At 45.6% G+C, this 24052-nt stretch overlaps 1 protein-coding gene across 1 annotated transcript in view; it reads left to right on the plus strand.

Annotated features, from left to right (window-relative positions):
• The first annotated feature begins 21969 nt into the window (after positions 1-21969).
• CTR9 (CTR9 homolog, Paf1/RNA polymerase II complex component) overlaps positions 21970-24052 on the plus strand; it is a 33301-nt gene continuing 31218 nt past the window's right edge. Inside the window, exons 1-2 of the mRNA XM_004613601.3 lie at positions 21970-22189; positions 23946-24044. Coding sequence (XP_004613658.1) covers positions 22145-22189; positions 23946-24044 — 144 coding nt within the window. The 5' untranslated portion in view covers positions 21970-22144. The remainder of the gene's footprint in view (positions 22190-23945; positions 24045-24052) is intronic.

Below are 24052 nucleotides of genomic sequence, written 5' to 3' on the forward strand. Positions count from 1 at the left end.
CTACTCTTTGCTGGATACCTGGGTGGAACAGTCCTGGAAGGTAGAAGGGCACTAAAGTAATATTGGGGAGAACGTGATCTTATTACTAGTTCTCTTTAGGAATCTAAAGTGCTGGCACTGGGGCTGGAAAGAGAGCTCAAGGAGGCTAAGCAGGGGAGGCACCGGCCCCTCCCACCGCCGAGATGTGATCCCGGGGGCCGCACGCTTGTGCAGCCTCTCCGCAGCTGCAAGAGCGTGAATCCAGACCCAGCAAAACCTCTTTCGGCATGGGCAACTCCTCGCAGAATGTTTCGAGCCTGAGAACTAAGCCTCGGCCCCGTGCCCGCCCAGGAGGGGAAAGGTATTTCTCTCTCTCGCCTCTTTCTCTCCGGGGCTGAAGGGCGCGGTGTCCGCCATATTATGACGACCACAGATTGGGTTTTCAAGCCTACAATGATCCAATATCTGGAAGAAATCTCCCTGGACTTAGTTGTTAAAGTACAGAAATTCAAAACCGCGCGGCCGCAGTAGCGGCCGAGCGACCTCATTTGTCTTCACAGTAGGTCTGAATCTAGTGGGGTACTCCTAACAACAATAGTGAGTTTTGTGTTGAAATGTTGAATGTAACCAAAGTAAACAGAAAGTAAAACGAAACTTATCAGTTACAAGACGGGGGGTGGGGGGGGTGGGAGGTGTACTGTGTGGGTTTTTTTTTTTGGTGGTGGTATATGGGCACTGGTGAAGGGATGGTTGTTTCAGCATTGTATAACTGAGACCTAAGCCTGAAAGCATTGTAATCTTCCACATGGTGATTTAATAAAATAAAATTTTTATTAAAAAAAAAAAGAGGCTAAGCAGATGCATGCAGGAGACCCATGTTCAAGCCTTGGTACCACAGGGTCTCCCAACCACCCTAACATGGAATCCAGACTAGCCCCCAAGTATTGTTGAGTGTGGCCCCAAAACCAAAAATAAGTAAATAAAAAAAGGGCCCAATGGAGAGCGTGAGGCAGGTTTCCAGTTGGTTTTAGATTGTGCTGTTCCTTCCCACAGAGACTGTAGAGACACACTGGGGGGTATAAAAGTTATCAGAAGGAGGGGCTGGAGCGATAGCACAGCGGGTAGGGCATTTGCCTTGCACGCAGTCAACCCAGGTTTTATTCCCAGCATCCCATATGGTCCCCCGAGCACCCCCAGGAGTAATTCCTGAGTGCATGAGCCAGGAGTAACCCCTGTGCATCTCTGGGTGTTACCCAAAAAGAAAGAAAATGTTATCAGAAGGAAACTTCCCTGCAGAGGACCAGGGAAGGTGCTGGACTCGAACATGCGGAAGAAAGCTACATAGGTAAAGAGGGGTCACACTTGGGCTGGGCAATTTGTCAGCTGGGATCAAGCGGTGAAATTTGTTGTGTTTTTGAAAACTGGAGGCAGCAGAGAGGTTTAAGCTGTCTTCTGAGCTCAGTTGGCAGACTGGCACCACTTGGCACAGTTTGGCACAGACTGGCAATGTTTGGCACAGGCTTACACTACCTGACATGGACTGGCAAATTGGACTTGTCCTCAGTCCCTCCTTCTAGGAGTCTCCCCTAACAGCTGGGGAACACCACCATGAAGCTGATGGCCTTCTACTGCACACACCTGTCCTCTAAGACTGTTACTTGGAAGTAAAGCATTGGTAAAGGGCACTGCCTGGCACTGAGTGGTACAAGTTGGCACCAACTGTCACAGGTTGTCAGAGATCAGTGCTGGTAGTAATCGGATGGCAAAAACTGGCACCACTTGGCATGGGCTATCTAACATAGACTTGTACCACCTGGCATAGACTGTGTTCATTCTCTCCTCCTAGGAGTCTCTCCTGGCAGCTAGGGCATAGTCACCAGCAGGCTGGTAGACTTCAAGTAAAGCATTGGTAAAGGGCATTGCCTGGCACCGAATGGCACATACTGGCACTGATTGGCATTGACTAGATGGCACCAACTGAAATGGTTGAGTGCTACCTGGCACAAGTTGTCACAGACTGTCATTGCCTGGCCCAGACTGGCATAGTTAGAACTGCCTGGCATGGGTTGTCACCTCCTGACACATGTTGGCACAGAATGGTTCAGGAAATAGTTCTGAACTGGGGGGAAGGTATTCATAAATCCTTGGCATGTTGCTTTGTTTAGGGATCACACCAGCTGTGTTCAGGGCTTACTCCTGGTTCTTTGCCCAGGGATTACTCCTGGAAGGTCTCAGGGGGACTGTATGGGGTGCAAGGTATTAAAGCAGAGTCAGCCATGGGCCAGAAAAGTGCCTTACCCCTGTGCTATCTCTCCACATATTTGTATTCTTCTGTAGCAAAAAATTGAAGACTTGGAAACTTTTACCTTAGATATATATTTACTTTAAACATTTTTTTGTTTAACTTGCAACAAATTTCTCACTATCAAATTGTGACCTCTTGGATTTGATTGTGCCTCTCAGTACATGCACCGTACTAAACAGCAGCATCCCCTTACAGCTGTCTTCTTTAAGGGGAGTACGAGGTGGTGCTTTCTCGGTTTAAGGGGAAGGCACGGGACAGGCCCAGATGAGGAAGAAGCTTTCCTTTCACCCTCAGAGCCCCGGGCTGGAGGGGCAGAGTACAGGACAAATGTAGGAGCTGCCCTATCGTAGGCCATGGCCCTGTAGCTCAACCTGCCCGTGGCCTTTTTCAGTCCTCTGCCTCCGAAACTCAAGCTCATATGTGGATCACACACTCTCAAGGTCTCCTTGTCCAGGCAGAGCCCCAGACCCCTTTTGCCATGGAATACCAAGACCTGCACCCTCTCCTGCAGTCCAGACTGAGTTGGGCTTGTCTGGTTACATCAGACCTGGCCAGATCAGTCAACTTCTCTGCTCTCACTGTGGGGCAAAACACACCGTAATGAACTGAGTTGTGTCTGACCCCAGACTTGCATAGAAGGTCCACCCACAAAGGTGAGGAGGTGAGGCCTTTGGAGATCACTGTGGTTGGAAGGACGCTCGAGGCTAAGTAAATGCCTTATAAGAGACATTGCCCCGCACAGATCCTGCTTCCTTTTCCTCCTTTCTCCACATGAGGACTCTGCCTGAGGTCTCCAGCCTTGGATAGGAAAGTACTCACTAGGGGACCTCATCTGCTGACACCTTGATTTTGTTTGTCCCAGCCTCTAGCAGGGAAGAAAAAGTCCTGTCGTTAAAGCTGCCCCATCTATAGTATTTCATTTTGACAACCCAAACTGATTGATATATTCGTCATCCATGGAACAGACTTGTCCTTCTTGGATACATTGTCCTTCTTGGATGCAGTGACAAGCAGCTTCCTTATACTTCTTTTTTTTTTTTTTTTTTCCTTTTCTGCCATGTGTAAGCATTGAGAAGACAGAATTTTTTTTTTTTTAATTTTATTGAATCACCATGTGGAGGGTTACATAGTTCTCAGGATTATGTCGGTTATACAGTTCTCAAACACCCTTCACTTCACCAGTGCCCATCTTCCATCACCAACCCCCCCAGTATACCTGCCGCCCCCTCCCACCTCCCCAGTCCCAACCCTTGCACATGATATGTTTCACTTCGTTTACGCCTTATTTCGATTACATTCCATGTTTCAACACACAACTCACTACCGTTGTTGGGGTTTCCCCCAAAAAAGAAAAGCAGTCCTATTGCCAAGGAGGCATTTGATAGTTCTCCATTGCTAAGAATATAGAGATATTAAGTCCCGCTGTTTGTTACATAGTTTTTCTTTTTCCCCCTTGCCCCGCGCCACCAAGTTCACGCCTGTTTTAGTAATCTCCACGCTGCCTGACAAGGGAAAAAAAAACCGAAAAGGATGGTTATTTCCCGTCATCAGCAGGCGTGGGGCTCTGGCTTAGTTGATAGACTTGTAGAGTATCTGCAAGCAGTCTCTGGAACCGAAGGTCTTGCGCTGGTATCGGCTCCGGCTCGAGATTCCACCAGCGTCCCGCTGTTCCTTGTACATAATTTTTCCCCTTATATCCCATTCCCACGCCACCAGGTCTGTTTGCTTAATGGACATCACACTATGGTTGACACCACGCCGCGTTTCTTCCCGAGAAAGAAGAAAATTTCTTCTCAGCCGGCGTGGGGATATAGCTTAGTTCAGTCTAGAGAGATGGCTACCACTTTGATTGCCTTCAATATTTCAGCAAAAGACTTACTATTCTTGTTAGGATCTCCCACAAAAGTCCGAACCATTACATACTGCTGATGCTAAGATGACATTAGGTTGCGCGGCCGCGGCAGCAGCTGCACGGTTTTGGGTTTCTGTATAAAGTCCAGGGAAAGTACAACCAGAAATAACATCACTACAAACTTGTACCCTTTTATGGTGCTCATAAGATGGAGAAACCTAGAGAGAGGCTCGGCGTCTCCGTTTTGCGCTCAGGAAAACCGCGGCCCCTGCGCTGTGCTCAGGAGGGAGGAGTTGAGAGAGAGACAGGTTAAAAGAATTGGGGGATGCCCGGGTCCCACAGCTTCAGCACGCCGTGGGGTCTCTGGTCCCATGCCGGAATTAGTTCAGTGGGCTGCTTGGAGTCCGAGGGCGCTCCCTCGGGCCCCTCCATCATGCTCCTTCCACAGCCGGGTCCAAAAGCTATACTTCTTATTAATCACAGTTAATAGTTCTTTGAGTAGAGGAACAGGATAGCACAGTGGTAGGGCATTTGCCTTGCACACAGCCGACCCAGGTTCGATTCCTCCACCCCTCTCGGAGAGCCCGGCAAGCTACCAAGAGTATCTCGCCCCCACAGCAGAGCCTGGCAAGCTACCTGTGGCATATTCAACATGCCAAAGACAGTAACAAACAAGTTTCACAATGGAGATGTTACTGGTGCCCGCTCGAGCAAAATCGATGAGCAAACGGGATGACAGTGACAGTAACAATAGTTCTTTACATTAAACTTCCCTTTTAAACCTACTGCATCCTTTTTATCTCCAAACGGGTCGCAAACTCTTCAGCAACATTTTCTTCATGTCTGTTTCACTTATCCCTCTTAATGAGAGTTTATTGATTTACTTATTGCTGCTGTGTCCCCCTACCACCAGCCCAGACTGTCTACTCCATGATGCCCAGATCACGTCTCTCTTCTGCATCTCTTCACCCCATGTTCCAGGGGAGTCTGGATGACTAGTGGAAAGTTGTAAAGTGTAGTGACTGAAAGAGTCGACTCTGGGCTTCTGGATGTAGGTATACATCTATGAGGCCCTGGGTTCACTCCCACCCTCTCAAAAACAAATTTCTGGAGTCATACCATGAATCATAATCATATTACTCTGTCCCCTTTGGGTTTTGGACCACATATGGCAGTGCTTAGAGGGCCATGGGGTACCAGGGTTGGAATCTAGGGTTCTGCATGCAAAGCATGCACACCAGCCCAGTTTTTTGAGTGATGTCCCAAACCACTGGTGTAGCCTCTTAATAACTGTGACCTTGGGACTTTTTCTTCCCTTGATCTCTCTTGAACAGGTATTTCTCTCTCTTTCTTACCTCTACTTTTTCTATTCTGGAGAAACTCATGTTCTCTCTTTGTCTCCCCTTACATCTCTTTCTCTAAATTTTTTCAATAACTATATTCAAAAAAATCATTATGTAACCTTAGGCAAAGCGTGTCTCAGCTTGCCCATCTATAAAATGAGGGAACTAGTAGTACCTAACTTTTAGGACTCTCATGAGGAATAAATAGTAATGAGACACAAAGCATTTAGAAGAGTTCTTGATTCACTGTAAATGCTCAGTAAATATATGAAGAAAGGTCAAAGAGAATGACACAATGATTTTCTTCAACTACCTGAAGGACACCTGGATGGGACACAATCAAGCAAAACTATAACAGACATGAAAATGAGTAGTATGGAAAGTTGGCTCATTATAAAGTATTTGATATGGTATGAGGTGTTCTAGAGAAACCCATCATTCCCAGTTTGCATGGCATCATTCTGCAGGTTTTAAAACTGAATGTCCCAGCCTCCCAGCCTCCAATGACAGAACAGGCTGTGTCCACTGAGCATGGAAGACTAGACCTTGACTGGGAGAAATCCCCTTTGAAAAAAAAACAGCGCATATCTGCCTGAGCCCATGTGCTGCTTGTGCCCATGTGGCCGAGCACATGTGGTGCCCGAGCACATGTGTCGCCCGCATCTCCCCCCTTGAGATGTGTACTTTCATGCTTTTGTGTCCAGTGCTAGGATGTGTGTAAAGCTTCCTCCACCCTTGGAGAAGCCCGAGGTCTCTCTTGAGCGCGTTATTCTTACTATTCTCTCTCCCACTTATCCCTTCCTCCCTCCCTCAGAAACTTCTGAATAAAATCTATTTACTTCAAAAAAAAAAAAAAGAAAAAAAAAAACAGAGGGGGGCCTGGATGGCTTGGAGCTAAAGTGCCTGCCTTGAAAGTGCGACTCCATGAGCCAGATCACTGGGGCCACTACCTGAACCAGGAGAAATCCTGGCAGCTCCACTGTCTCAGACGCCTGCAGCCACAACCACTTTCCAACCACATGACAATTGCTTGTATGCAGGCACACACCAAAAGGAAAAGATCCTTGGTGAGCACCACAACTAAGAAAACCTGTGTGCATGCACTAACTGTGCTAAGCCTCCGGGTCAGAGCCTCAGATCACATCTGTGGTCCCATAGGCATGTGCGAAAGCAGTGCAACAGAATGGGTGCAACCTCATAAGCACCAGAACCACATTAGTAAGCACCTTAAGAAGAGAGTGTGTGATCCATCAGCACAGGAAGGGGAGAAACTATTAGTACAGTGGGAGAGGTGTTTACCTTGCATGCGGTAGACCTGGGTTCAGTCCCCAGCACCGCAGGAATGATCCCTGAGCACAAAGCCAGGAATAAGCAGCTGAGTGTTGCCCAACCTCAAAATAATAATGAAAAGCAAAAAAATTTTAAGAAGAATGAAAAACTCACTGTCTCATGCAACCTCTAGCATTTTATCACAGACGGACTTCTGGTCCATCCAAACTCCTGTGTTTTGCGAGCAGGAGGCATATTACCTGTGTGGAAGTAGTGGGATAGAAGGGGCACGTAGAGCTCCCTTAGCTGTCCGGATGAAGGAGGCTGGAGCCACCTGGGAAGGAATAGCAGACTCAGCAGGGAGAGGTGTCGGACAGTGGGGATACCCAGTGCTTCAAATTTCCAATGGGATTCTCAAAGAAGCAAGGTGCACCCAGCTGCTCCCGGATGAATGCTGTAGCCGGACTCTGAATCCTGGCAATTTGGGTCGAAGCAGTGTTGGAGGCTATGCCTTCTCCATGCCCACCCAGTGCTGACAGTGCCAAGCGCCAGGGTCAGAGCTTCAGACTTCATCTGTGGATCCAGCAGAAATAAATGGTTGGGTTATATTTGTTTTCAATACAAACTGAGTTAGTCCCTATATTCTAGAGATATGCAGATCCCTGGACTACCAGAAAAGTCCTTTATGGAAGAAAGAAGGCTCCATGTAGCTGCTAAGGAATCTATGGTGGAGTTTCAGCCAACCATAGCTTGCAAGAGAAGCCTCCCCCATCCCGGGGGGAGATCTGGCTAAATTGGAAAACTGAACTCTCTCCACAGTTTATTGGCAATCCAGAAAAGCCCATCACAAGAGCACAACACCACCATCAGCAGACACCCATGGCTGGGCCTAGAGGAAAGGTCTATTAAGCTCAGAGGTTGGCTCTGCTCAGTAGGGAGAGGTAGTTAACAACAAAGGATTTTATATCAGTACTAGTCCAGCCATCCAAGGGAGTGATGGAAAGAAACCCCCAGCAGACCAACCCCTCTACAAACCACAATTGAGATCCTGAAAAGCATGAGTTTTGAACCCAAGAGCTACAGCACCACCTCATGCAAAACAAAGCAAATATCAAAAATGGTCAGCTCCAATCATAGAATTAATGCAACTGTAACCTCTCTAAAATTAACCTGAAAGTCATGGAAACTGGAAGTCTTATGGGCTATTAATTTATAATAACTACCATGAGTAAATCAATGAAATGCATTAAGTGTACAGTAATAGAGAATAAAACATTAATGCAATAAGATAGCAAATGCAAGAGTTGAGAGGGTTCTTCACCAAAATGACTGAAACTATTTAAAAATTCTCCAGGAGGGGGGAGACGGGACTGGGGAGGGGGGGAGGGATGTTGGGTTTACTGGTGGTGGAGAATGGGCACTGGTGAAGGGATGGGTTATCAAACTTTGTATGGGGGAAACATGAGCACAAAGATGTATGGATCTGTAACTGTACCCTCACGATGACTCTCTAATTAAAAATAAACTAATAAAAAAATAAATAAATAAAAATAAAAATTCTCCAGGGGCTGAAGCAATAGTACATCAGGTAGGGCATTTTCCTTGCATATGGCTGATTCAGGTTCAATCCTCAGTATCCCATATAGTCCCCTGAGCCTACAGGAGTGATCCCTGAGCACAGAACCAGGAGTAATCCCTGAGCACTGCCAGGTATGCTCCCCCCCCAAAAAAAAGAAAAACTTTTTTAAAATTAAAAATTCCCAACTAATGGACTGGGGAGAGTCCACATACTTTGCAATCCCAGCATGACAGGGTTCCCTGAGCACTAAACCAGGACTGGCCTCTGAGCACCACTAGATATGACCAAAAACATGCAAATAAAAATTTCAAGTAATGACTCAACTGGAAGAGGGGAGAAAATAGGAAAGGAAAAGATACTCATTAAGAATTCTCAGATTCCGGGGCTGGAACGGGTACGACGTTTGCCTTGCACACAGCCGACCTGGGTTCAATTCCCAGCATCCCATATGGTCCCCTGAGCACCGCCAGGGGTAATTCCTGAGTGCAGAGCCAGGAGTGACCCCTGTGCATCGCCGGGTGTGACCCAAAAAGCAAAAAAAAAAAAAAAAGAATTCTCAGACTCCGTTAAAAGAGGTTATGTTAGGGTGATGGGAAGGAAGCTCAAGGGAGCAGAGTGCCTGACAGCTCCTCCAGCTTAGGGAAAGAACAAGCAATCAATGCCCAGGAAGCTGAGAACACCCAAATGTCTAGACGCAAAACACATCATTGTAAAATTATTGTTAAATTATCAAAAATCAGTCATAAAAATTATTAAACATCCAGGGAATAATGCTCTACTCCTACATAAAGTTATCATTCAAATGTGACAAATAAATAAAAGTTTTCCAAAATAAAGAAAAGCTTATGGTGTTCACCAGTGTCAAACCTGCAACTTGAATGGGGAGAAATGTTGAAAGACTTCCTTGTGAAGAAAAAGAAAAATAAATAAAATCAAAACTTGAGCATGGTGATAAATAGTAACACAGAATCAGAAACATAAATCAGAATAAAATGAGGACCAGGGAGATGACTCAATGGTTGGAGTAAGTACTCTGCATTTTGGAGATCCAGATTCTATCTCTGGTACCACAGGGTGCCCCAAGTACTGAGCCAAGAGTATCTCTGAGCACCACAGCGTATGTCCTCAAGCAAACAAAGCAAAAATAATAAAAAGGACAAAAAACCTATTCAACTTGAGGAAGACCAGCGCAAAAATCAATCACAGCACATGCAGTAAAAGAGACAACCATTGATAATAGAGACTGATAGAGAACTTGTATAACCCTTGTATAACCACAGAACAAAGAAACAGAGGCATTAAGAGGAAAATCATGCAAGGTTATGACAATTTCCAGAGAAAAACCCATCCATATGAAGAGGGGGAGTAGAGAAAAAAAGAAAAGAAAAATAAAAAAGACAGATAGAAGCAAATGAATAAAAGGAGCAATAGAACTATAAACACAATAAAGGAAAGAAGGAAGGAAGGAAGGAAGGAAGGAAGGAAGGAAGGAAGGAAGGAAGGAAGGAAGGAAGGAAGGAAGGAAGGAAGGAAGGAAGGGGAAGGGAGGAAGGGAGGGAGGGAGGGAGGGAGGGAAGAAGGAGAGAGAGGGTGTGGCAGTATACAAACCACATAAATCAGTAATTGTACTATAACTGTGAATGATCTAAACTCACCAATCAAAAGACACAAAGTGGCTGGGTGGATAAAATGGCAGGATCCTTCTATGCCATGCACACCTGGGTCTCACATCAGAGACAGACAGGCTCCAAGGGAAAGGCTACAGTAAGGGGTTCATGCCAATAACAGAGCAACCATAAAACTGACTATTAGACTCTGTAAAAACTATAGAGATTACTGGAGGGAAAGTGGGGCAGGGTGGGAGAATGGGTAGAAGGGTATTTTATTTTATTTTTATATGGGTTACACCCAGTAATACTTAGGGGACTTAAGGCCATTCCTGACGGCATCGGCCTCGCTGTGTGATGCTCTGGCCTGTGGTGCTCTGGTAATGCTGTGAGAGTAGATGGGGAGGATCCTGTGATACTAGGGATCAGACTCAGGATCTTATGTATACTCTCCAACTTGGGCTGTCTCCCCAGAGCAAGGGACCTTGCTAGTGGGATAACACCGGAACTTTAGTGGTGGGTATGATGAATCTTAAACACACAAGGAGGTGATTAGTTGTAAACTAATGATAAAGCAATTTGTGGGGCCATACGTGGTGGTACTCAGAGAACCATGTGGTGCCAGGGACTGAACCCAGGTTTCTTTTTTTTAAATTTATTTATTTTTAATTAGTGAATCACCATGAGGGTACAGTTACAGATTTATACATTTTTGTGCTCATGTTACCCCCATACAAAGTTTGAGAACCCATCCCTTCACCAGTGCCCATTCTCCACCACCGGTACACCCAAGATCCCTCCTACCCTCCCCAATCCCGTCTCCCCCCACCCCACCCTGCCACTGTGGCAGGGCATTTCCTTTTGTTCTCTCTCTCTCTCTCATTAGGTGTTGTGGTTCGCAATAGAGGTGTTGAGTGGCCACTGTGTTCAGTCTCTAGACCACATTCAGCCCACATCACCCTTCCCCCGAATGGCCTCCGACCTCATTATACTTGGTGATCCCTTCTCTGAGTTGCCCTCTCCCCAGAATGTGAGGCCAGCTTCCAAGCCATGGAGTCAACCTCCTGGTACTTATTTCTACTATTCTTCTATTCTTGGGTGTTAGTCTCCTACTCTGTTATTCTATATTCCACAGATGAGTGCAATCTTTCTATGTCTGTCTTTCTCTTTCTGACTCATTTCACTTAGAATGATACTTTCCATGCCGATCCACTTATACGCAAATTTCATGACCTCCTTTTTTCTAACAGCTGCATAGTATTCCATTGTATAGATGTACCAAAGTTTCTTCAACCAGTCATCTGTTCTAGGGCACTCAGGTTTTTTCCAGATTCTGGCTATTGTAAACAGTGCTGCAATGAGCATATAAGTGCAGATGTCATTTTGACTATACTTTTTAGCTTCTCTGGGATATATTCCCAGCAGTGGTATTGCTGGGTCAAATGGGAGCTCAATATCTAATTTTTTGAGAATCGTCCATATTGTTTTCCAAAAGGGCTGAACCAGTCGGCATTCCCACCAGCAGTGTAGAAGGGTCCCTTTCTGGCCACATCCTCTCCAACAGCGGTTGCTTTTGTTCTTTTGGATGTGTGCTAGTCTCTGCGGTGTGAGGTGGTATCTCATGGTTGTTTTGATCTGCATCTCCCTGATGATTAGTGATGTAGAGCACTTTTTCATGTGCCTTTTGGCCATTCGTGTCTCTTCCTTGGTAAAGTTTCTGTTCATTTCTTCACCCCATTTTCTGATGGGGTTGGATGTTTTCTTCTTGTAGAGTTCAACCAGTGCTTTATATACCCTTGATAGCAACCCCTTATCTGATGGGTATTGTGTGAATATCCTTTCCCATTCTGTAGAAAGTCTTTGTATTCTGGTCACTGTATCTTTTGCGGTGCAGAAGCTTTTTAGTTTAATGTAGTCCCATCTGTTGATCTCTGTTTCTACTAGATTGCTTAGTTCTGTGTCATCTTTGAAGATACCTTTATCTTCAATATGGTGGAGGGTTTTGCCGACCTTGTCTTCAATGTACCTTATGGTTTGTGGTCTGATGTTGAGGTCTTTAATCCATTTTGATCTGATTTTTGTGCATGGTGTCAGGTCAAGGTCTAAGCCCATTCTTTTGCATGTTGTTGTCCAGTTGTGCCAGCACCATTTGTTGAAGAGGCTTTCCTTGCTCCACTTCACATCTCTTGCTCCCTTATCAAAGATTAGATGATCATACATTTGGGGTTGTGTGTAGGGATATTCCACCCTGTTCCATTGGTCTGCAGCTCTGCCTTTTGAACCCAGGTTTCTTGATGCAAAACACGCTCTCAATTTTGAGCCATTTCCCTGGCCTAGATAAATAAAATTTTAGAGCCAGGGGAGGGGAACATGGAGAGGAAGAAATTACATCTTGGGAAGCCATCAAGGCAAGACATCTGATTTTAGCTGTCCTACAATGAGGTGTCCTTTAAACAGTGGTGAAAGATCCTTTCTAAGACGGCTGAGCAAAAGCAGAGTGTGGTTCTGGAAAGGCAGAAAAAAATCATTTTTTCCTGAGAAGTTCAGATCAGATAAAATTTAATTCAGATCAAAAACATATTTGAGGGCCAGAGTGGTAGTAAAGTGACTAGGATGCCTACTTTGTATACAACAGACCCTGTTTTGATCCCCAGCACCACATATAGTTCCCTGAGCCCCTCCAGGAGTGATCCCTGAGTTCAGAGCCAGAATTAAGCCCTGAGTAACATCAAGTGTGGCAAAATAAATTAATTAACTATTAGCATATTTGAATAGGAGTCTGGACACAGAAAACCCCAGGTTCAAATTCTGGCTCTGCTATGAATTCACTGTGTAGGATTTTTTGGCTTTATTTTGGGGTCTCTTTACTCTGCCTTCAAGGATAAGTCCTGTCAGGTCTCAGGGGATAATATTTGGTGCTAGGGATCAATAAGCCAGGTCAGATGCATGTTAGACAAGAACCTTACCTTACTATCTCTCAGGTCCCTCACTGTGTAGTTCTGTGTCGTTTTTTTGTTTTGTTTTTTTCTTTGCATTTTTGGACATGCCGGGAAATTCTCAGGGGTTCCTTCTGGCTCTGCATTCAGAAATTACTTATGGAGGTGCTCAGGGGACCATATGGGATGCTGGGGGTCAAACCCAGGTTGACTGATTACAAGGCAAACACCCTACCCACTTTACTATCGCTCCAGTCCTTCACTGCATAGTTTTGATTTACTTCATGAGTTTTCAGGACATCAATTCCTTGATCTTTAATCTAAATCTAGGATGAATAATCATTCCCAATCTGTGCAGTTATTGTTTAAATTAGACACAATAGGCCCAGAACCTGGTGCCTTTGTTGAGAATAGTTATTAAAGAAATTAAAGCTTTTCTTTTTGAGACCCAACTGCAGAATCTTCTAATCCCAGATTCTCTTCAGGAACTGGAGCAGTAGCATCTTTTGGGATCTGAAAAGAAAGGTAAAATCTTCATACTTACTAAACCAGGAACTGGGGTAGATCTGAAAATGTAAGTTTAGTAAGCTGTCCAGGAGATGCTTCCACTTCCTTCACTATCAAGTCTTCGAAACCCTGTACCAAAGGACATTCCTATCTTTAAACACACAAAAAATGGAAAATCTCAGGGCCAGGACATAGTACAGTGGTTAGGGAGCATGCCCCACATCAGCTTGTTCAGTTAGATTCCCAGAAAAACATGACCCTGAGCATCACCAGGTGCAGTCCTGAAGGGCCTCCGCACTGCTGAGATGGCCCAGGTACCTTCACACAACAGTGCCTTAGCAGCATTCAATCATTAGACCCTTGTACTGAACTATGGGCAGGTGGGCAAAAAATTGCCAGTGGGACCCCCAGACCTCCTCAGCACTGCTTGAGTGTCCGAACTATCTTAAAAAAAGAAAATCTCAAGGACCAGGAGGATTGCTCCACTGCATGGAAGCCGGCCTCACATGCTGGGGGGAAAGACAGCTCAGATAGAGAAGGGAACACCAAGTAAAGGGTGCTTGGAGGGCCTGCTCAGGATGGGAGATGCGACCTGAAAGTAGACTATAGACCGAACATGATGGCCACTCAATACCTATATTGCAAACCACAATACCCAAAAGGAGAGAGAGAGGAAAAGAAAATGCCTGCCACAGAGGCGAAGGGGGGAAAGGGGGCTGGGGCGGGAGGGAACATTGGTGGTGGAGAATGGGCACTGGTGGAGGGCTGGGTACTCAATCATTGTATGACTGAAACTTAAGCATGAAAGTTTGTAAGTCTGTAATTGTACCTCACCATGATTCATATAAAAATAATAATAATAATAATGATTTTTTTTTTGCTTTTTGGGTCACTCCCAGCCGTGCACAGGGGTTAATCCTGGCTCTGCACTCAGGAATCACTCCTGGCGGTGCTCAGGGGACCATATGGGATGCTGGGATTTGAACCCGGGTCAGCCTCATGCAAGGCAAATGCCCTACCCACTGTGCTATCGCTCCAGCCCCCAAAATAATAAATTTTAAAAAATAAAATCTCTTCAAAGTTACAATAGCTCTCTGTTTTATTCCACTACAGCGGGTAGGGCGTTTGCCTTGCACCGACCTGGGTTTAAATCCCAGCATCCCATATGGTCCCCTGAGCACCGCCAGGGGTGATTCCTGAGAGCATGAGCCAGGAGTGACCCCTGTGCATTGCTGGGTGTGACCAAAAAAGAAAAAATAATAATAATAATGTTAATATGGATGTAGAACTGAAATGTTGGATGTTGACCCCAATGCTTTTCCCCCTATAATTACTTTGTAATCCAGCCTCATGGTAAGAGATCGAATCTCAGCGTAGACAGGTCAGAGCAACCTGACCTTGGTGTATCTGTAGCCAAAACTCAAGTAGAAATGGACTGTTTGATTGTGTGTAAACCACTAACTTAGCCAATCATAAACTACAGGGCCAAGCTGATTTTCCATACTGATAGAGGCTGGTAAGACATAGGAAGTTGAGAAAGAATTTCTAGAATTATTTTAATAGACATCATGTCATTCCAGGGGTAAGTGAAAAAGAATTATTGCTGGAGTGCACACCAATTTGTGACTCTGCTATAACAAGTCCCAGAACACTGTGGTATGTTTATAACATACATAAAGATAGACAAAGAATCAGGTAAAAGAATTTTAAAACAGTGCTAACCTCATTTTATAAACAAAAAGTCCTTTAATATACAAAACCTAAGATAATTCAGTGAAAATAATCTATCTTTTCTTGAATTTTGAAATGCTTCCCACAATTTTAGGAACGAATGTGAAAAACAGTCTTCACTTTCCAACGCTCTGAAAACATCCTCAAAATATTTATTTAAGCACTTAAGTAGAAAGTTTCATGCACACAAAGTAATAACATGCAAATTCCATGTGTTTATTCATTTCTGGAAGCAATAGCCTTCACTGTGCCAAATGTGATTTTTTTGAAAACAATTCAAAATCTGTTTATATAATAAGTGCTTTCTTGGGCCTGAAACTGGGAGAGGGGAGTGTTCAAAGAACAGCCTGACCTTCAGGAAACTTAGTGACAGAGATGAGAAAGATGAAAACTTTTAAATGTATTTTAAATATATTATGATATATCATGGTCTCCCCAACTGAAGAAAGTTCAATGTGAAGTTATTTTTGGAGACAATCATGAAAACAGGAAGAAACTAGATCCTTGAAGATGCTAATAAGGAAACCTTCCTGGAGGAGATGAGTTACATAGGAATATCAGTAAATTGGCACTTTTTTCTTGTTTATTTCTTCTTGTCTGGGAGGAACACCTGGCAGAGCTCAGGGACCACTCCTGGCTTAGTGTTCAGGAGATCATGTGGTACCTGTGCCGGAAAGAGCAGGCATGTGCTCTACCTTATTGAGCTCCCTCTCCAGTCTGGTAAGTTTTATTGCTATGGTATCTTTACTGGTCACTGACTTACAAAGAATGGTATTCTTGCCACTAAAATTTTTTTTAATTTATTTATTAGTGAGTCACAGTGAGGGTACAGTTACAGATTTATACATTTTTTGTGCTCATGTTTCCCTCATACAAAGTTCGAGGACCCATCCCTTCACTAGTGCCCATTCTCCACCACCAATAAACCCAGCATCCCTCCCACCCCCCAATCCCATCTCCCCTCCCCCCCCCCACTGTGGCAGGGTCTTCCCTTTTGTTCTCTCTCTCTAATTAGGTGTTCTGATTTGCAGTAAAGGTGTTGAGTGGCCATTGTATTCAGTCTCTAGTCTACAATCAGCAGGCTTCACCGTTCTCCCGCGTGGCCTCCAACCACATTTTACTTGGTGCTTGGTGTTCCCTTCTCTATCTGAGCTGCCTTTTTCCCAGAATGTGAGGCCAGCTTCCAAGCCATGGAGTCAACCTCCTGGTACTTATTTCTACTATTCTTGGGTGTTAGTCTCCTACTCTGTTATTCTATATTCCACAGATGAGTGCAATCTTTCTATGTCTGTCTCTCTCTTTCTGACTCATTTCACTTAGAATGATACTTTCCATGCCGATCCACTTATATGCAAAGTTCATGACCTCCTTTTTTCTAACAGCTGCATAGTATTCCATTGTATAGATGTACCAAAGTTTCTTCAACCATTCATCTGTTCTAGGGCACTCGTTTTTTTTCCAGATTCTGGCTATTGTAAATAACGCTGTGATGAACATATGAGTGCAAATGTCATTTCGACTATACTTTTTTGCTTCTCTGGGATATATTCCTAGAAGTTTGCCACTAAAATTTTGCTTGAGAAAGAGCAATACTAGGAGTGTGACCCTGTGTCCCCTGCAGAGCACTACCATAATTAGGGGGGACTCTTGAGAGATCTTCTCTACTTAAAATACACTTCTGTGCCTATTGAAGTCCCACGATCTTTAGTTTCCGAATCCATTTTGCCACTCTGTGTCTCTTAATTGGTGCATTTAGACCATTGACATTGAGAGAGATTATTGTCATGGGGTTTTGTGCCATCTTTCTGTAGGGTTTGTTGTTCCTGTAGGGTTTTTCCTTGTCTTACAGGAGCCCCTTTAGTCCTTCTTTTAAGTTTGGTTTTGAGTCTATGAAGTTCCTGAACTGTTGTTTATCCATGAAATAGTGTATCGTTCCTTTGAGTTTGAGTGAGAGTTTATTCGGATAATGTATTCTTGGTAAGGCATTCATTTCATTGAGTTTTTTCACTATATCCCACCATTGTCTTCAGGCTTGGAGGATTTCCTCTGATAGGTCTGCTGTAAATCTTAGGGGTGCTCCTTCGTATGTGATTTCCTTCTTTGACCTTGCTGTTTGCAGTATTGTGTCTCTATCCACAGCATCCATCATTCTTTTTTTTACTTTTTGGGTCACACTCAGCAATGCTCAGGGGTTACTCCTGACTCTGCACTCAGGAATCACTCCTGGCGGTGCTTTGGGGACCATATGGGATGCTGGGAATCGAACCCTGGTCGGCTGTGTGCAAGGCAAACGCCCTACACGCTGTGCTATGGCTCCAGGCCCCAGCATCCATCATTCTTATTATGATATGCCTTGAAGTCTTTTTATTAGGGTCTCTGTTAGCTGGCACGTCCCACGATCTTTAAAGGCTACCTCAAAATCCACTTTTCTTCCTCAACATGCATCAATAATAAAATCCATAAAATAAGAAGAGGGCTTGAGGGCCAGAGAGATAGTGTGAGATTTAAGGCACTTGCCTTGCTTGGAGTAGTCCCTGGTACTATATATGGTCCCTGAGCACAGCCAGGATTGATCTCCTAGCATGGCAGAGTATGGTCCCAATAAAGGAGGGGGAGGCTAAGGAGGAAGAGGAAGATGAGGAGGAGGAGGAGGAGAAAAGAAAAGAAGAAAAAGGAGATAGAGGATAAAGGAGGAGGAAAATAAAGAAAAAGGTAAAGGAAAATGAGGAGGAGGAAGAGGAGAAAATGAATGGTGGAGGACAATAAGAAAGAGGAAGAAGAGAAGTGGAGGAAGAAGAGGAAGAGAAGGAGGAGAAGGAGAGTACAAGGAAACAAGAAAAGAGAAGAGATGAGCTTCTATCCACATTGTGTCTCTATTTCTCACTTGAGGTGAGAAATCCCCATGGGATAAAGCATATGTAGTTTCCAAAAGAGCATCCTATCACTTTATACTTCCTCTTATTTTCACATCAGTTCTAGAAAATGGAAAGTACTATTTCCATTCTCACACTCTTTTGACAGATTACTGTACTGTTTTAATAGCACAGTTCTGAAGATACATTTTAGCATGTAAAATGCTGACACAAATAAACATTCAATACTTGATACTTAACGTTACTTAATTCCCACTAGTGAAGATCTTTCAAAAATATGAAACAACTTGCATCCAGAGATTTAGTAACTTGCAACAGTAATACCACATCCCCACTGGTGCTCAAGGATTATTCCCAGTGAAGTGCTCAAGGATTGTTTCCCACAAGCTCTGGGGGACAAACTGGAGGTTCCTATAAGCTTTGTAACTCTATGAGTCATCTCTCTACCCAGAAATCATTTCAATGCGAATTTCTTGCCAGACCAAATGATGATGTCAAACACCAAACCAAACTGAGATGCAAACCTGTGGTTGCAAGATCTTTTAGTTTGTTTATTCTGTTTTGGGGCCACACCCAGCTGTGCACTGGGCTTAGTCCTGGCTTTGTGCTCAAAGATCACTCCTAGTAGTGCTTGGGAGAATCATATACCATGCCAGAGATCCAACCAGGTTTGTTGTGTGCAAGACAAGTGCCTTACCCTTGTGCTATCTCTCCAGCCCTTGAACATCTTTTCAGTTGAGTTGCATCCACCCTCTTCAATGTGTGAATGCAATGGATCTCTGCAATGTGTCTGGAAACTGACATTATAGAGCTGCCAGAGACACTCTTGGTGCATATGGGCAGCGAACTTGAAGCGTTGCACTTGCAATGATGGGGCTCTGAGATGCGCATATAAGCATTCAATACAAAGGAGAAAGCTTATATTACGTCATCAGTGAAATTTCGTTCAATCTGATGCTTTCCATAAAACAAATAGCAAAACAACAACAACAACAAAAAACCCACATAGCCATCCCAGATGTCCTAATTACTAATTAGTAATTAGAAGTCCTAATTACTGTGTTTGAAGCATAAAGTTCTGTCCTTTTAGAAGGTACATGCAACTAATATTGTTGGGAGAAAGTATGCAGATTTAAGCTTCTCCTTCTCTATTGAAAGAAGGTGAGTGTTTTCCCCTTAGACAAAGATGTCCTTTAAAAAGAGCCCTTCCTGGGGCTGGAGCAATAGTACAGCGGGTAGGGCGTTTGCCTTGCACACAGTCGACCCGGGTTCGATTCCCAGCATCCCATATGATGCTCTGAGCACTGCCAGGGGTGATTCCTGAGTGCAGAGCCAGGAGTAAACCCTCTGCATTGCCAAGTGTGACCCATAAAACAAACAAACAAAAAACGTAAAAAGAGCTCTTCCGGGGCTTGAGCGATAGCACAGCAGGCAGGGTGTTTGCCTTGCACGTAGCCTACCCGGGTTCGATTCCCAGCATCCTGTATGGTTCCCTGAGCACCGCCAGGAGTAATTGCTGAGTGCAAAGTGCAAAGTCAGAAGTAACCCCTGTGCATCGCCAGGTGTGACCCCAAAAGCAAAAAAAAAAAAAAAAAGAAAGAAAAAGAGAGCTCTTCCTGGGGCTGGAGAGATAGTACAGCTGGTAAGGTGCTACAGGGAACCCTGACATCCTATATGATCCCCAGAGCACAGCCAGGAGTGATTCCTGGGTGCAGAGCCAGGAGTAAACCCTGAGCATTGCCGGGAGTTCTTTCTTTGTACATGGAAACAAACATCTTTCTCAAAGGCAATTTAATCCTAGCCCTTAAGACACCTCCATTAAATCAACTTTCACCACGCCCAGAGTGATAGTACAGAGTGCTGGGCATTTGCCTTGCAGGATGCCAACCCAGGTTTAATCCCCAGCACTGCATATGGTCCTCAGAACATTCTAGGAGTGAGCACAGGGCCATAGCACAGCTGGGTGTGTCCCTCCCCAACCAAAAACTTGAAAAGGAAAGAAAAGAAAAGAAAACATTTGCCAAAATTTATTTGCCAAGTTCAGATTTTAGAAGCATGAGTTCATTAAACATACATATCTTAAACATACTAGGATACATTTATAGTTCCTTGGTATATGATATGGCAAAAGAGAAATTTTCTCATATGATTGGTCTGTTATTCCAAATTATTGAGCTATTCAGGTTTTCCCAAAAAGCCAGGATTACAAACACCAGTAGTAATTATATTGTTTAGTTATTTTTAGGGAATCAGACATCAGCCAATCCTGATGGTTTCTTTCTCTTTGATGCTATTGAAAAATGGGACTCTTGACACTTTTTGGTTTACCTGATATGCAAAATGTTTGCTTTTTCCTAACCATGGGGTGTTTTGTGTCTATTTATTCAGTTTGGAATCAAGGGAAAAGTGCCAGTTTTGCTTTATATGGATAAAGTTTGATCTGGTTAATTCTGGTTAATTCTTTTGTCTCATGACCTCTCTCTCTCTCTCTCTCTCTCTCTCTCTCTCTCTCTCTCTCTCTCTCTCTCTCTCTCTCTCTCTCTCTCCAGTGGAAAGCAGGCAGGAAATAGCACTCTCTCCACCTCCTTAGCACCCCACACCTCCCACCAACAATGTGGGGAATCATTCAGGACACTGACTTCATTCCTCTTTCTCTTTCTGGCTAACCTAACTTAAAATTCCAATTCCATCCACGTTGTAGTAAAAGGCAAGGTTTCATCTTTCTTAAATAGTATTTCATTGTATAGATAGACCATGACTTCATCCACCCACTCATCTGTTGGGATTTTGAGCTTTTTTCCAGATCTTTGGTTTTGTTTGGGGACAACACCCTGCATGCTGTGCTCAGGGATTATTCCTAATTCTGTACTCAGGAATCACTCCTGAATGGCTAGGGAGACCATATATGTCAGGACTCAAGCTGGGATCTGCTGTATGCAAGGCAAATGCCTTACCTGCTCCACTATCTCTCTGGTCCCCTTCTGTTCAGATTTTGACCCGTGTAAATAGCACTGCAACAAGCAATGCAATGAACAAAGTGCATGTATCGTATTGCGTTTTTCATTTTTTTGGTTGTTTTATTTGGCAGAGGGGTGCACACCCAACAGTGCTCAGGAGTTTCTCCCTCCTCATTCCATTCAGTTGTACATGTGAGGGACCACATGGGTGCAGGGGCTCAAACTGGAGCTTCCTGCTTGCACATGTACTCTGGTTCTGAATTCATGTCGGTGTGTTCTTGGGATAGAGTGGAATTGCTAGGTCATGTGGTAGGCACTGCACTGTAGCACTGTCCTGTTGTTCATGGATTTGCTCCAGCGGGCACCAGTAACTTCTCCATTTTGAGACTTATTACTATTTTTGGCATATCAAATACACCACGGGTAGCTTGCCAGACTCTCCTGCGGGCGGGATACTCTCAGTAGCTTGCCGGGCTCTCTGAGAGGGACGGAGAAATTGAACCCCAGTGAGCCCCGTGCAAGGCAAACGTCCTACCCGCCGTGCTATCGCTCCAGTCCAGGTTATATGGTATATATAATAATCTCAAAGATATTCCAAGCATGCTTCTCACACCACTGAGGCTAATGGTCGGAGCAACTAATGATCGGTTTGCAAGAGTGACCGGGTATATTCACTGCAAATTTGAGAAGAAAACCTCATTTGCCAATCCATTCCCTGGCCAATTCCCAAATTGGGAGGCGGAGTCGGGCTCAAGAGAGAGAGGCTCACAAAAATCGACCAGAGGTCCAGGGGTCCCCTCCAAAATTTAGAGCTCGTTCATCTCCCCCACCACCCCACCCCCACCCTATTTATCCCACATGGGATCCGTTTCAGGAGCGCCCTAGGTGTGTGGGGGGGAGGGGAGAAATCGGCGCGGTTAGGCCGCTGGGCGCCGGGGGTTCCGGAGTCGGGCAGCCCTGGGCGGAGCCTGCTGACAGGCGGACCCGCCCCCCCGGGGAGTGCTTCCGGGGCGGGGGCCAGGGTGGCGGAAGTGGTTAGACGCGGTCCGCGGCTCGTTGTCTCCGAGCGCAGCCGGACGCCGGGTACAGTGTGAGGCGGCTCTTCCCGGAGCTGAGTCGCGGCCGCGAGCCGCTGAGGAGCCGGACGCCGGGAGCCGCGGCTGCGTGGCGGCGGGGCGCGTCGCCCGCCCCCCGTTGGAGCTCACCATGTCGCGGGGCTCTATCGAGATCCCCCTCCGGGACACTGACGAGGTAACTGTGGAGGAGGAGGGCGGGGGCCCTTGGGGAACTTGCTCGGACTCCCCCCACCACTCTCACACACACGCACCCCGACCCTCACCTTCCCCCTCGCTCGCTTCCTACCGTTTGCGAAGCCCCAGCCCGCTGCAGACTTCCCGGGCACGGCGCGTCTCCGCTGCCCGCGCGGCCGCCGCTCTGTGGGAAGACTTCGTGAAAGTTGCTCTCCAGGGTTTGACAGGATGGACAGTCTTTTTTTTTGACTCCTTTTCCAAAACTGGCTGACGGGCGCGAGGATGCGGGCGAGCGCGCACCCGTCTCAGGTCGAGAGATTTCTGAGGAGCGCCGCACGGATCGGAGGTGGGCGCTCGCGCCCCTCCAGGCTGCATTCTCAAACAGCCTCTACTCGGGACGGCCGAGGATGCCGCCTCCCCGCCACCCCCCCCCCCCCCCCCCCCCGTCTGACCGCCTTTCTCCACTGCACCCCCTGGGGCTGTCGTGCTGCTTCTCGCGCACCGCGTTCATCAGTGCATTTGGGGACTCCTCTAGGGTCAAAGGATACCCTCGCCCCCTCTCCTTCCCGACCTCTCCTTCCAGTGGCTCTATGCGTCAGCTTGGTTTGGTTGGGGTTATTGGGGTCCGGGGTACACCTCGCGGTGCTCGCGGCTTCCTCGTGGCTTTGCACTCCGGGATCACCCCTGGCAGGCTCAGGGAACCATATATGTGGTTCCCGGGATTGAACCCAGGTGCAAGAGCAAGCCCCGCTGCTCGCTGTGCTCTCATCATCGTCCCGGCCCCGATATTAGTGTTTTCTTAAACAATGCTCGCGAAGCTCTGTGTGTGTGTGTGTGTGTGTGTGTGTGTGTGTGTGTCTGTGTGTGTGTGTGTGTGTGTGTGTGTGTGTGAGAGAGAGAGAGAGAGAGAGAGAGAGAGAGAGACCATCAACCCCTCCCCATTTCTGAACACTTTTCCCACGCGCCACGCGCCCACGTTCAGGGGTGTTGGTGACATGCAGGTACCGCCTCTCTGATGACACGCTGACGTTCAGCTTTCACATTGTCCCCGAGCCGCTTCTCCAAGTTGGGATCTAGGGCCACCACGCCAGATCCTCTCTGATGCTTGTCTGCACTTCCCCTGCACAACAGGGCATAGTGGGTTTGATTCGTTGCTTTTGCATGGGCCAGACTTTTATTGTACCATTTCACAATTTCAGTGAATTGAGGGTGACTCGCCGAAGTTGTTTACTTCACAGTGTTTTTACTTCAGTAGGTTACCATCAAACCCATTTGTCACGTGAATCATAGATGTTTCTTATCTTTCAGCCCAATTAAAACTCTCTGCATAAGTATATTAATGTTCTTATTTCTTGTTTGTTTGGGGGCCGCACTGGCAGTGCTCAGGGTATGCACTCAGGGATCACTCCTGGCAGTGCTTGGGAAACCATATGGGGTGCTGGGGATACAACTCGGGTTGGCCTTGACGAGGCAAGCGCCCTGCCCCTGGTACTATCTCTCCAGACACTATGTTCCTGTTTCAAGGACCACAACTAAATAAGACATGTGAATATAAAAATCAAGTATTTGGTGCCGGGAGGGGGGCAGGGACTGGGGCCACTGATGCTGGGAAATATACATGGTGGAGGAATGGGTGTTGAAACGCTATGACTGAAACCAAATTATAAACAGTTTTGTAAAGATCTGTCTCACAGTGATTCAATAATAAAATCATAAAAAACAAAACAAGTATTTAAAACCTCTGTTTTGTGTTTTAGGTCATTGAACTTGACTTCGATCAGTTACCGGAGGGAGATGAAGTTATCAGCATTCTGAAACAAGAACACACACAACTGCACATATGGATTGCTTTGGCGGTCAGTAT

This window comes from Sorex araneus, chromosome 6 (genome assembly GCF_027595985.1).
Source record: "Sorex araneus isolate mSorAra2 chromosome 6, mSorAra2.pri, whole genome shotgun sequence".
Classification (NCBI taxonomy): domain Eukaryota; kingdom Metazoa; phylum Chordata; class Mammalia; order Eulipotyphla; family Soricidae; genus Sorex; species Sorex araneus.